The sequence below is a fragment of the Lipotes vexillifer genome, unplaced genomic scaffold (genome assembly GCF_000442215.2).
Source record: "Lipotes vexillifer unplaced genomic scaffold, Lipotes_vexillifer_v1.1 scaffold132, whole genome shotgun sequence".
In the NCBI taxonomy this organism is placed as follows: domain Eukaryota; kingdom Metazoa; phylum Chordata; class Mammalia; order Artiodactyla; family Lipotidae; genus Lipotes; species Lipotes vexillifer.
In genome coordinates, this window is record NW_006782535.1 from 803025 (window position 1) to 817317 (window position 14293).

Here is a 14293-nt window from a genome sequence, read left to right on the forward strand (position 1 = left end):
GCCTGCAGGGAACCGGGAACGGCCTGGCACAGTGCCCTGCCCTACACCCCGCCCTACCCCGCCCCCTGCTCCTGGCCCGGCCCCCCGCCCCTCCCCTCCGCTCCACGAGTAGGCCCCGCCCCACGGCCCCCGGTCTCCGCCCCCGACGGCCCAGGCCCCGCCTCCTGGCCCGGCGTTTCCCGGCGCCAGCCCCAGTCCTGGCGCCGCAGGCCCCGCCCCGCCCCGCCCCTGTGCGCGCTCGGCCCGGCAGCCGGCTGGACGCGGTGGCGGTGCTGCCCTCGCTTCTTTGTGCTCGGACGGCGGCGGCGGCCTCTCGGGTCCTGACTGGCGCGTCTTCTCTGCTCGCCAGCCCGCGCTCTCCGGTGACGGACCATGTCGGCGGCGGGAGCGGGCGCGGGCGTGGAGGCGGGCTTCTCCAGCGAGGAGCTGCTGTCGCTCCGCTTCCCGCTGCACCGCGCCTGCCGCGACGGGGACCTGGCCGCGCTCTGCTCGCTGCTGCAGCACGCGCCACGCGCCCACCTGGCCGCCGAGGACTCCTTCTACGGCTGGACGCCCGTGCACTGGGCCGCGCACTTCGGCAAGGTGGGCGCGGGCGCTTTAAGGCGCCATCTTCCGCGGTTTTGCCGTGGGGTGTCGAAGAAGGCGGGGGCCGAGGCGTGGGGGGCGCGGGGCGTGTCGGGAACGCGGGGCGCAAGCTGGGTCGGCCGCCAAGGCGCCCCGAGGGGCCGGGGCGCATGTGCGGCGGCGCGGACGGTCTGGGCTGCGAGGGGCGCGCGGGGAGTGCCGGGAGCGCGGGCGGAAGCGGGCCCGGCGGCGGCGGCGGCGGCGGCGCCTGGAGGGGCCCTGGGCGCATGTGCGGCGGCGGAAGCTTCGAACGCCGGCGGCTTCCCGGAGGCGCCGCCCGGGCGGGTGAGGGCTCCTCGCCGCCGGCGGTGCTGAGGGCCGGGCCTCCCGCGGCGGCCGGCTCGGGTCGAGGTGCGGAGACGCGGTCCGCGGGGCGGCGCGCGAGAGTCCGGAGCCTCTCTGAGGAAAACCTCTGTGAGGAAGGCCGCGGGGCCTCCTGACGCCCCTCCGACGGGGACGCCCGGGCGGGAGGCCGCCGCGGCCCGAAGGTCGGTTAGAGGGTTTCCGTGGTCAGCCCGTCGGCGCCTCCAGACGGCTGGGTCGGGGCAGGGTGACGCTCGGACCGAGCTGCTGGGGGCTTCCGTGTGGAATGTCGTCCGTGCGCTGGGGACTCGGCTCGCCCGGCTCAGGCAAACCTGTGGTGTTTGAAGTGTCACGAGATTGGAAGGGCAGCGTGCTGCTCTGAATTCTGAAGAGCTGCGGCAGCGTTTTCCTCATCGTGCGGTAAAGGGGGTTATTCGCTGGGAGCGGTGGCCGCGGAGGGAGGTGCACGGTTCTGTTGTCCAGGGTGGCTTTCGTGACGAAGACGTGGAGACCCCCCGTTCGGGGCCTTCGGAAGACGTTTTCGCCCTGACAGGATGGGGTTGGGTTGAAGTCAGGAAACGCTTTTGCGGAGACACAGGCAGGATGATGGTGAAACGTGTTCCCGTCTTGGGGTGAGATGGTTGTGTTGTGGTTAGTTACCTTTTTGCACCTGACGCGGCCGCTTCGCTTTGCTCGAGGTGCGGCGACGCAGGGGCTGAGCGCGCTCGCAAAGTGAAGCCAGCTTTACGTTAGCGAAGGGAGTGAGAGGGAGTCGTGACGGCAGGGGTGAGAGGCCGGCCGCCTGCGCCCTCGGCCGGGGCTGGGCGAGAGCCCGCGGCGCGCCCCGCAGCGCTGCTCCCCTCGGGAGCCCGGCGCCGAGAGCGAGCACCCTCGGGGAAGCAGCCTCGACGCGCAAGACGGAAAGCGCCCTCCTTGCCGCCCTTCGCCCTCTACCCTTGAACGCAGGCTTCCCCAGGCCGAGGGGTGGTCTCCCCGCCGAGGGCGCCTTGTGCACTTTTACAGTAAGCTGGAGGTAACGCTCAAAGCGTTGCTTCCCAGCATCGCTTGTGCCTTTGTGTCTTGGGGACAGGCGCCCTTGTAAGAGGCAGAGGCACGGCTTTCTGGGAGACGGCTCCCCTCGGGATTCCGATCCTCCCAATCCTGGTTGAGAAGGACGCCCAGTAGGACCATCCGGTACGTCCTGTGAAATGCGTCGGCCTCGTGACAAGTGGTTACTTAGACTGTCTCCCAGTCGGAGGCTGCTTCGGGCATCTCCGGGGATTAACAGTAGCCGAGAGCGCTTAGAGCGGTCGATATCACGCCTGTGTATTTTACGGTAAGAATTCACGGAGTCTCTGCTTCCGTAGAAGGAGAGCGGTAGGTGAACCCCGGAGACCAGAAGCTGCAACCAGAGGCATTTACTTCAGGGTGTTCAGTTGTCGTTATTCACAGTGAGCGGAGAGTCTCGGATACAGAAGGGGCCGCAGAAAGTATTGTTCAGTCTGTGCGAAAAGGCTGTTCGGGCCGCACTCCTGAGCGAAGGCTCCCGGTCCTGTGCCCCTGCACCCTGCCCACAGCTTCCCTCCGTTTGTGGGCCTGGACGCGCTCGCTGTGCTCAGCCTGGGCGACAGCCAGCAGAGCGAGTGTTCCGCGTGCTGTGAACCCCACCCAGCCCTCAGGCCGCGTTCCTAGAGACGTGCCAGCTCTGCACAGGGGTCCTCACCTCTTTATGAGGCTTGCTCGCTCCCGGAGGACTGAACGTTATTCAGGAACTCTGATCACGCCTTGCCTTTACAAGCTGTCGCACTGAACGGTATCTTTACAGAATTCCAAACCGGGTTTTCCACATCCAACCCACAGGTAACAAATTTTAAGTCCAGGGAGCTCTCGGTTGATGTTAAGACTAACCGCTTCTGGCGTACCAAGCGATTTTCATCCTTGTTTCATTTTTGTTGGGCTTGAGACCTGCTCATCTTATCACTGGGATTGGCCGTCATTTTTCACTCAGTACATTGATAAAGACGATAGATAAAAATATACCAAAGTGGTACCTCTTTATCAGCCATTACCCTCAGATTCAGACTCCTAGAGGACAGGTCGTGTTTTAAAAATCAGTGTACCACCAACTGTGAGCGTTCATCTCACAAAAACGTTGATGGCAGTGATCTGTCCTTTACAGGGAAAGGCTTAAATTGCTGAAAGAGGATAAGAGACATGGGGTGAGACCCGAGTGTAGCTGTTCTTCGCTTGAGGTCTGTTCTCAGGAGGAGAATTGTTGGCAGTGAGAGCTTTTTCGCCAGCTGCATTGTGCTTTGGGAGGGAAACGGGACCCTGAGGACATGCTGGGCGGAGCGGTGTAAACCTTTGAGGACAGCAGGCCTTCTCCCGCCGTGCTTGGCACATGGGAGGCACTTGCTAAATATTTGTTGAGTGTGCTGGTTCTTCTTCCAGAAGCTAGTATGGTACCGATGCCTGGCTGCAAAGTCCTGTCCTGACTCCTGTGCCTTTTTGTTTTAGTCACCTGCTAGGGGCAGAGCTCAGCTGTGCTCTAGGCCTTTTTATCTTTGATGGGGGCTGGGGGGGGGGCGGTCTGTACAAACAGTATGAAAAGCCTAAGCGCTGCCCTCTCACTGGCTCCACACATCTTTTCCCTAAGGAGCTGATCTGGAGCTGGGCCTCAATCGAGTATTCAGCCAGTGTGGCCAGTGCAGGCTGCAGAAAATTGTCTTTGACCGTGAAGGGTTCACCGACCGATCACTTTAACAGTTTTCTTCTTTAGAATAGAGCGTGCAAGTGGCAAAGCTTAGTTCTGACAAAAGTCTGTGAATATGCAATCTAGTCTTTTCTGACTTTGGCTTTTTTAAACACTGAGGTATAGTGGATTTACAGTATTATATTGATTTGGGCTTTTTCAGTTGTAGGAAAAACAAAATATTTAAACTTGTATAGTGTCAGTTGTTTCGACTTTCTATTCCTGTGTACCAACTTTATTTTACAAGGACGAGGGAAAATGTTCTTTTAAATAAGCCTTTTAAAATTTGTATGATACTGGGAAGGAATGACTTAACTTTGTTTTCTTAAACAGAAAAAAAGTTTAACAAAAAATGCCACTCATCTCCATTACAGAATTTAGATTATCTGTGTAACGTTTAGTAGTATACTGACGTGTATGCCTGTTTCATCCCCCCTCCTGCTGTTCTCCAAGTTGGAGTGCTTAATACAGTTAGTGAGAGCTGGAGCCACACTGGATGTCTCCACCACCCGTTACGCACAGACCCCAGCCCACATTGCCGCTTTTGGGGGACATCCTCAGTGCCTCGTCTGGTTGATCCAAGCAGGAGCCAGCATTAACAAACCGGTAAGGGAGTGCCCATGATTGACGTGGTTGGTTTTTGTTTTCGTCTTCCAGTTCTAATTACATGGTGTTGAGTTTTAAATTGAGGCGTTAATTAGAGTTTGATATCTTTACCTGTGGGCTAACTGGAACTTATGTTTATGAAGTTATTTGTGGATAATTGGCCCATCACATAGCAATGCCTTGTGTTCAGAGTGCTTTCGCCTGTATGTGACTTATTGTGCCCCACAGTGAGTTGCCCAAGGTCACAGCTGGTGAGTGAAGGAGCCTGGCCTTGAGCCTGGGTTTCCTGGCTCCTCTGTTCACAGCTGCCTTAGCTCCGTTTCCACAGATAATTGTGAGAACACATCTGTTCCAGCAAGAGAATGGCAATTAAGTCATCTGTGTGGTTCAGGTAGCATTAGCAGGTTGAGCAGCATGAGTTGTCTTCAGGTACGGGGTGGGGATGATGGTCAGACGCAGAGAAGTAGCCAGGTGTCCTGTAGGAAGTGACTCCTGGACACCAAATTGAGGAAGGGTGTTTTAGCAGTGGTTTAAAACAAGGGTCAGTGAGAAAGGGGAGGGGGTGAGGGATAAGGGGGCAGTTTCTTCTCTTTAAGAGACTGGGTGGGAAGGGCGCATGAGGAGAACCCTGGATTTTAGGCCTGTTTCTGTTACTAAGCTGCAAGCTGGATGTGGGACAGCTCTTTGGGTCACCTGCTACCCTCCACTCTTCCTTCTTTCACGCGTGCTCCTCTACTGCTTTGTTGCTTTGGTCCGTGAATTCAGGAGTTACAAGTGGGCGACTCTGTACCATTGTGGTGCTAGGCGTCGCCTGTCCCCACTAGTCTCCTTCCTGCTCGTGGATTCTCCCCCCACCCCCTTTTCTCCTGGTAGAAGGGGCACGCCCTGCTTCCTCATCTCTCTGGCCTTGGACGAGTGGTTTACTGGTTGTAACTCAATCTCCCTGTCAGTAAAATACGGATAGCCCATGAGTAGCAGTAATTAATATTTAGTATTCATGTGGAGTTTTAAGTATAAATTTTCTATATGATGATTTTCATTAAATTGTTACATAACATTTAGAGAGATCTAAAGAAATTGTCTAACGCTGCTTTTCAAATCTTTTTGAACGCAGAAGCCCCCTTTTTTCATGTAATGATGTATAGCAGCTCAGTATTTTCCACAGGTAAAAGATTTGAGACCCTCCTCCTTCCCCCAGCTGCTCTAGACAGCACCACGTGGAAATCCCTCCTCAACTCTGCTCCCAGGGCAAGAGTCCCCAGATCCCACTCTCCTCACAGCTCTCCTCTTGTGTTTAAACAGCCCACCTTGGCTCAGCATCCTCATGTCCTCTCATGTACGAGGGTATCGCTTGGGTTTCTTAAGTGTCTTGGCACTGCTCCCGGAAGGGCCTTGGTTGGCTGTGGTCTCACGTGCGGAGCTTCGGCCCGTCCGAGTCTTGGCTGTCGGTTTGGACTGCTGCGACAGGCACTCAGTGACCCTGAGGCCCCAGTAGGCTTTCTGTTGGCTCATCTCAAGGTAGACAGTTTTTCTCATTTCCCGCATAAACTTATGCAACTAGGTGCAGGTTTTTCTTATTCTTTGCGTGCCTATAATTTTTTGAACCTTAGCATACCTTTTTTTCTTTTGGCATGTTAGTTTCTTACCATTCCAAGTTCCTTTTCCTCAAGTTTAATAGAGACCTTCTCTGCCATATCTAAGGTTGGCATGAGGGGTTACTGAAGCTCAGATGTGCTGTCTGGAGGCTCAGTGTTCTAAGTTTACCCAAAGAGGAAGTGAAGTTAGATTTTAAGTGGTTTATTTTTGTAAGTCCATAGTGGCTACCCATGGGTGTCACTTTTTGTAAGTCATCTCTTTAATAACCCTTCTGGCATTTGATATTGCCTTTAGTTTCTGGTAACTAGATTAGAAGTAAGATTTTTTTAATTAAAATTCAAGGTGACTTGTCCATTTTCGGATTTCTGGCACCTCTCCCATTGTCCTTTATGACTCAGAGTTTGCCAGCAATAGTTCTAGAATCATATTACAGACTATTTGGTATTTTTGAAATATGACTGGTCTGAACTTGAGATGTGAGTAACCTTAAAATGGCTCTTTACTCTCATTCTCTTGGTTGCAGTTTTCTTTAAGTAGTGTTTATTCTGCCCTTCCCAGCTTAAATAGTCTCTTTGTATAACACAAAACAGGAGCAGGGTAGTTTTGCTTTTTTCTCTGGCATCTATTGCTATCCCACCCTGTTCTTGAAATAGTATAGAAAACATTTTTCTTCTTGTACCAAAGATAGCTTTTAAAATCCTTTTTGGTTTTCTTGAGTTTTTGTGGTGTTTGTCAAAATCTCACCTAAATCTTAGTTCTACTTTTCCTGGCAATATGTGTACGTAATTTTTATTTGTTCTTATTATGTACCTCCTGTCTCCCTTCCCTCCTCTTTTCAGACAATAGGGTAGGTTTTTCTTTTGTTTTTTAAGTCTGATTTCACTAGATAGTTCCCTGTATAGCCTCATGATTTTGTTTCTTTCTTCAAAATTGGGACTATTCTGTTTGAAACTTTACATCACTTTTGAGCTTATACATAACTTTTCCCTCCAGTAAGTGGTTGAGTCTTTCATATTATATTTTTCTGTGAAATGCTCTACCACTCCTCCTTTCTAGTTTAGTCCTCACCTCAGTTTTCCCCCCGTGAGTTAATATTTCCTAGTGCCATGCACTGTGCACCATTGCCCCACTCTACACTCTAATTATGTGTAGTTTTCTACTGCCAAGTTCGCATTCAGTGATGATGGGATGTGAGTGATTCAGGAACTGTTGCTGCTTAGTCAGTTGGCATTTCTGAGGCAGAAAGTCCTAAATCAGTTTTTCTAATGGAAACAACTTCCTTCTCTTAATCGCTGTATCTTTCTTTACCTTTTTTTTTTTTTATCTGAGAGCCTATGAATGAAATTGTGTTTCACGTTTTTTATTTTGGTCCATTCACAGTGTAAAGTAATTCTTTTTTTTTTTTTTTTCTGATTCGTGTATGAGTCTTCAGAGTCATTTCCCCGAGTCTGCTCATTTCCTATGCCTCCTTCAACATTGTTTCCTGAAGCGTCAGTCAGGTTCTAATGCATCCTTTCTAAAAGTCCTTGAACAAAGTCCCCCATCACAGAACAGCCTGAGTTGTATACAGAGCTGCCTGTGTTTGACCCTGTGTTCTCCCTTCCCATTTTTTTCTTGACCCTTTAACTTTAGCTGTCTTGTCTAAAGTATAGTCCTAATTCAGGCTCAAGATAAAAAATCCAGGGGGAGGCACTGGTGTGTCTCGACTCAGGCTCTCCTGTGGTGGACATAGGTGAACGTGGGTGGACTAGACCAAGACGTTAGCTGTTAGGCCTTGATTACTATTTTTTGGTCTGAGGATAATAATTTTGGGTGTTACATGCATCTGTGCTGTGATCCATCATAAAAATTATTTCTAAATTGCCACCTAGAGTGTACGTGCTGTCATGGTTGGAGAGGCCCCATGATTTTTTTGTTCTTGACCTAAGAATTCAGGAGAACGTGCTCCTTCCTTGGTCTGCTTTTATTTTCTCTTCACGTCTACATTTCTTTGTGTTCTGCTTCAGATTTGGCTCACCTTAATTCTATTTCATAGGAATGAGATGGTACATGGCCTTTGTTAATTAACTTGAGAATGTGGAAATCTTGTAAGGATCTGAATGCTTTCCTTTTTGTTGTTTCAGGACTGTGAGGGCGAGACTCCTATTCACAAGGCGGCTCGCTCTGGGAGCCTGGACTGCATTAGTGCCCTGGTGGCTAACGGGGCTCATGCCGAGTAAGCATCTTCATTTATTCTTGCCAACCAAAGATGTGGTCAGGGGTGTCGTGTTTAGAGACAGGATTTAGAGCAAGCAAAAGTTCTGAGCTTTGTTTTCAATATTGGTAATAGAGTTTTGCTTTTTAGATCAGTTGGCGTTAGTGAGCAAGTTGTTGTGTGAGTTGAGTTGACCACTAGCAGAAGGGGCTGAATCCCAGCAGCCTCAGCGTTCTTGCCGTGAGAGAGAGAGCATATTAGGGTGGTAGGAACAGTTAACTCATTAAATTTGGAGCCTGGCATTGTTGACTTTACCACTGACTAATTGTGTCACTGTGGGCAAGTCTTCAAACTTTGCCAAGTTTTAATTTCAGAATGAGTGCCTCGAATTGGATTAGAATATATTTTCAGGCCTCTCTGGCTCAAAAAAATTCTTGCAGACAGTTAGCTTTTCTTAATTTTGCTAAAAAGATGGTTTCCTCATCTTTTAGCAGATATGAGAACATCTTATGTTTTAAAACCTGTTATGATTCTTCAATGATTTTATAATTCCTTGTAAAATGGAGCTGTACACATTAAAGACTTAAAAACTCACTCTGAGTTTTTGATACTGATGGCATTATTTTAGAATATCCTTGTTTTAGCCCAGTTTACATCAACTGGCTGATTTCTAGCTTGAGAGAACAGTATTAACATTTAAGTGTATTAATTTTAAAATGTGATCTTGTATGCAAATCATTAGCTAGCCATGGCATTATACGTTTATTTCAGTATTTAATTCATTTGTATTAACTTTCTCTTAAAGATTCATTGTAAAAATTTTTCTTCTGCAGTTCACAGCATTAACAAAATGGATGCGGTTTTCACCCTTAAATATTGAGTGTAAGCTATAGAGCTGTAATAACCAAAATAACTATGATAATATCAGCTTTTTTGTTTTACCTTGAGTGTCTTGAATATTTCATAAAAATTAATTACAAACCACTTTATTCTAATTGGAAATATGAAAATTTAGACTTTGGGAGAAATAAAACCCACAAAACTGACTTAGTTTAACCCTTTGGTTTCCACTTCATTGTTTTGACTCTGTATTATAATAAATATTGAAAACAGATCCTGGACAGCAGAACCATATAGGTTAATGAAAGGCCTGTTTGATACCAAGGGCTATCATTAGGCTCTTAGTATCTTAGCTTCTGTTTCATTAAGTATTATTGTTAAGATTAGACATTAGTTTGGGCTTGGATCATTTACTTATGTAGCCATTTAGTGTTATAAATATGACCTGTGTTAACTGTTACATTGCAGGGAACCTTGTGACTTCATATGTAGTTATAATTTAAGGTAACGTAAAAACAATTGATAATATGAATATATATTACACAGTTTAGAAAACATCAAGATGATTCTCATTGCATTGCTTTAAAGCAACGTTGTAGATGCAGTTTTCTTAGCTGTTTTTTAGATTTAAAACTTTAATTTTAATAACAGAAGCTTTGATTATAAAATACAGAGTCGTAAAATAATTGATTAAATTCCTTAATTGTCATTTATTGAAATAATGAATAATTAGAAGTTGATCTTTTCAGTGACTTATCTTTCTAAACAGTACTCTAATTGGTCCTGAGCATTTTATTACTAAGATGTTAGTTTTATTCACTTTAATGGATAGTTTAATCCTTTGAACCAATAAATATCTTTCTTGCGCTATGTCCTTTTTTTAATAGGTGTCTTTTTAAAATGAGATCATTTTATTTACGATTCTGTCCTTGTTACAGGACCCTCAAGTGTCTCTTTCCCACCAAGTGTGACTGAGCATGGCCTCGAGTGCCAGTTTGTTTTTCCTTCTCAGTATAAGAGCCACTCCCTCAAGACCCTGCATATGGTGATTTCCCTTGACTGAACTTTCAGATATTTTTTAGAAGAAATATTTAGCCTGAGCCACCTAGCCAAAAGCAATTTTTAAAATTATATGTCTTTGGCCTGGAGATAGAGCACAAGTAATCATTATTTATTGCTATTGAATATGTGGTTATTTAGTTTTAACATCTAGATAAAATGTCAGTTTCGCCAGTAAGCTAAATTGTACATTGCTTTTTAATATCTATTCTGCACATTTTTATAGTTTAACACTTTTAGTCTCTACCAACACATAATAGTTTGATTCCCCCAAATTATGGGACTTAGATCTCTTTTGTTTCCTGTTTATGTTGCTCACGTGGTAAAGTGTAGTCCTAGCAGATAAAAATGCCTTTTTCTTTTAAGGTCATCAAGGGGCACAGAATTAATTTACTTACTTGAAGTTAACTTATTTTGTTCCCAGTTCAAAGTGAGCCAGATTATTAATTTTAATATTACATGCTATAGTGTTTAGGAGTTGGTGGAAATTTTTCCTTTTTCCGTGACCAGATTAAAAGCTGTCTTGTATCAGTATTTTATCACACTTGGTGGTAATTAATAATTTTGTTGTTAATTCCTACTTTGCTTTTTATATATTTGCTATGTAAAGTGGCCAAAATCTTAAGTTGCTGCTTTTTTGGTCATCGGGTAGATAATGGTGAGGGCAAGCGTACCAGGCATCTGTGGCTAGAATGGTTTGTTACATAACCTACTTGTCAATGTAGGCTGCATCTGTAAGATAACGCATGTCAGCTGCTGTGCATCGTAGCACATTTTCTAGCACCACACGTGAGTATGTTGATGGAGTTTCTTTTTCTTCTCTTATTTTACATCTTGAGTTTTGGTGCCAAGTTTTCTTTTTCATGTGAGGTTTTGTTTCTCCTTATATGATTGTCATTGTTACTGTTTACATCTAAAAATAAAAACACACAGGATTAAGTGTCAGTTCTGTGACCAGACTGAATGCTTGGATACTTTAAATGATCTAAACCTCTACAGACGCTTCTCACTCATTTTTTTCTCAAGTAGGGAGTTTTTATTAAGTAAGTTAAACTGTCATCATCCTAAACTTTGCTTATATGGCAGTTCAGTTCTTCATTGCAGCCAGGATTTGAATGCTACTTGCACAAACACAAAGGGTTTTTGATTGGAGGAAGGACATATAGTAACATGGAAAAGTTGTTGCCTTATTTTTCTTTTGGATGATCAAATAAGTAACAATATAAAATTAAGTTTTAATGTGATTTCAGAGAAGGACTCTTGAAAATTTGCTGTCTGCTGATAATTAAGACCACCTTTTATGTGACCAATGAGGAGAAGCAAGAGAGCCTATTTGTGTTCCCACAGGCCAGCTGGGCACTGTTCTGTTCAGGTGACTTGGGGGCTCTAGTCATGCCAGTGGAAGATGAATGTAACCTGCATGGTGATTCAATCAAACATTTCCTCCCTGACTCCAAAAGATTGGGATCAATCCTGAATGTTTATGTGTTGCATTTACTTTTACAAAAGAAAAATTTATATATATATATATATATAAATTTTTTTAAAAAGACCTTTTACAAACAACTTTGTAAAGTACACATTTCTAGCCTTGAATTATCTTTCCTTTTAGTATTTTGGCACTGACTGATTTTGGTTATTTTTGTTTTTATTTTCTTGAGAGATGTAGTGGAGAATGTTTCCATATCAACCAGATATAAAAGTAGATTTTTTTTTAATGCCTCAGAGTAGAAATGAAGGGATTTAGTGAGATTTAGAGATTCAGAATTGCCTGCATCTAAGGCCAATTTGCTAGTCCATTTTAATACCGCATTATACCAGGTACCAGTGTTTAATTATGTTGTGGCAAAGTCCCATAGCTTTTTGTAGGAGAGCATTTCTGTAGAAGCCATTGATTCTGTGGTAACCACATCTTCCAGTGGGTTACATATATTTTAACTTAATTGTTTTCATCCCAAGAGGAGCTTAACTGTGATCATCAGATAGCTGGAGAAGCATCTATAACCTTATATAAGCAAGTTCAGAGATTCACTCTGAAAAAATCTTTCTTGCCTAATTTAGAAAATAGACACAGTTGGCTTTAGTGACAGAAGTCTTAAAATGTGGTCATAATAGACTTTTTTGAATGTTGCAGGGGAAAGTATTTTGCTGAACTTTTAAAAATTCTTAATTGAAATGGAGTTGGTTTAGTTTGGTCCATGTTTATGACCCACCTTTATTTGCTTACCCGTAGAGCTCTGTCTAGAAGCTAAATTTTCATTAGGGCTAATCATGTGATGAGCCTATTTAATATTAGTGTCGGAAGTTGTTTTGCAGCTTTTGCCCTTGGCAAACTTCATTAGACATTTATTCATGTTTGAAGTTTGTGGTTTCTTTTCATTTGTTCACCTATTTGCCCTTCAGAATAATAGTCCAACCATGAAATTTATTAGCAGTGTAACTCTGAATTAGTGGTTTCTGATCTTGGATCCTGTGCATTCCAGTCCTGACCTAGTGTTCCCTCCCTGACTTACTTGTCACTACAGCAGTCTTGTCTGATCTTGCAATTTCCTGGCTCTTTTTTCCTTTTATTAAGCTGTTGCAGGCAAGGTGGAGGAATTACTTCCCGAGGTAGCTGATGAAGTTCTGCCTGCTGGAAAGGAGCAGATAGATAGCAGGCTGACAGTGTTCTAGAGTTGTTGACAAATTCAGTTTAGAATTTTGATTGTTTTTCATAACAGCTTGAATATATATAGGTTTTAATATTTGTTTAAGCACTGCTTTTATATAGTGCTTTCAAGTAAAACCAATGATTTCTAAATTCAAATGTCTTTTCCTTTGCTAAATTATAGTGGGAGCAGGTTAAATATTTCATCAGACTCTTTGAATGATGCTGTTATATTTTAATGTATGCAAACATAGCTGGGGTTCAGTTGCAACATAAAACTGTCCTCAGTAATGTTGAACTTGAATTGAAAACTTGGCACCAAATTTATTCAAGTAGAAACTTTAAAAAATAGTTTCTTCCTATTGTTACCTGAAGAATATATTTAAGAAAGTCTTCATAATTACGTATTTAAGAGTTTGGATACCAAAGGGTTAAAAATACACGTTTTCCTTTTACTGAAGAAATTTTAGATGTTTGTAATGTTTTGTCTGTACAAATGGACATTTAGTAATGTTTTTTTATCTTTTTTTTTTTTTTTAATGATTCCATGTATTTGCTTATTTCCATCTAGGAATAGTTACTAATGTATTTGAGATACAGCATACCAAATTTTAAAGTAACCAGAATCGTGAGTTAATGGTTTTTAGTCCATACTGTTAAACTTTTGTTGAAATAACTGACATAATTAAATTGGCTTCATGCTAAAAATTACTAGAAGTAATTGAAAAGGCAGTGTTTTAGAGCAATAGCTCTTGGTCAAGGTGGTCACATGACAATGGCTTACGCTCAGTAAATGTGCTTCCGCACCTCATGTATGTATATGTATTTTTAATCAAAATGTTGCCTGCAAATATGTGATCCCTTATTATTTAAGTTTCCTGTTTTATGAACCATTGCCCGTTTTAAATCACAAAGAAGATTCTGAATCTGTAAAAACTACACATGTCAATGTTTTACAGCTACGTAATTCGAATTGACTTGATTTTTTCAAGTAATCCTAGAAAGGGGGAGCATTCCATATAGAAACTGCTGAAACTGCCACAGGTGCTTCTCCGAAAACCTTACAGTTGTGGCATTGAATGTTCAGTATGGCTTCCTTTCTCCACTCGAGGCATACTGTTGAGGTATTTGTTGCGGTGATTGGTTTTAATGCTAATCTAGGAGTTCAGATATAGATTCTTTAGATTTGCATGCTTTGCTTACCCTAATTTATGATATCTACCTATTTACTTGTAAACTAACAATAGTTAAGTTGAGATCAGAATTTTAACAGAAATATTCTTTATATGAAAATTGTGGTCATCTTTATTGTCACATGGCATTAACAAAAAAAACATCCTGAAGGTGATGTGACAACTCAGATTCTGAAAAGTATATTTCAGATACTTCCTGATCCGTGGTTCTGCAAATTTAAAAAAAAAAAGAAAAAGAAAAACTTATTAGAACGGCTTCTCATATTCTGACGTTGTGACACTATAAGTGGAAAATAGATGGGGGATTAGCTGTCAGCAGAGTGGGGTTTTGTTTTAAAGTTCTTTGGGGAGACACTCTTAGGTATAATAAGTCTTAACATTCTATTCAGAATTTTATTACAGAAAATATAGTATATGAGCCTTTATGTTTTAACTTTAGTAAAGTTTTAAAAAAAGTTTATTTTGCCAGTTATTCAGCA

At 43.9% G+C, this 14293-nt stretch overlaps 1 protein-coding gene across 2 annotated transcripts in view; it reads left to right on the forward strand.

Annotated features, from left to right (window-relative positions):
* The first annotated feature begins 297 nt into the window (after positions 1 to 297).
* Positions 298 to 14293, forward strand: part of ANKRD10 (ankyrin repeat domain 10) — a 32240-nt gene continuing 18244 nt past the window's right edge. Inside the window, exons 1-3 of one of the 2 annotated variants that reach the window (XM_007455316.1) lie at positions 298 to 582; positions 4133 to 4285; positions 8005 to 8096. In XM_007455316.1, coding sequence (XP_007455378.1) covers positions 373 to 582; positions 4133 to 4285; positions 8005 to 8096 — 455 coding nt within the window. In that variant the 5' untranslated portion in view covers positions 298 to 372. The remainder of the gene's footprint in view (positions 583 to 4132; positions 4286 to 8004; positions 8097 to 14293) is intronic. The other variant, XM_007455317.1, reaches the window with a different exon arrangement.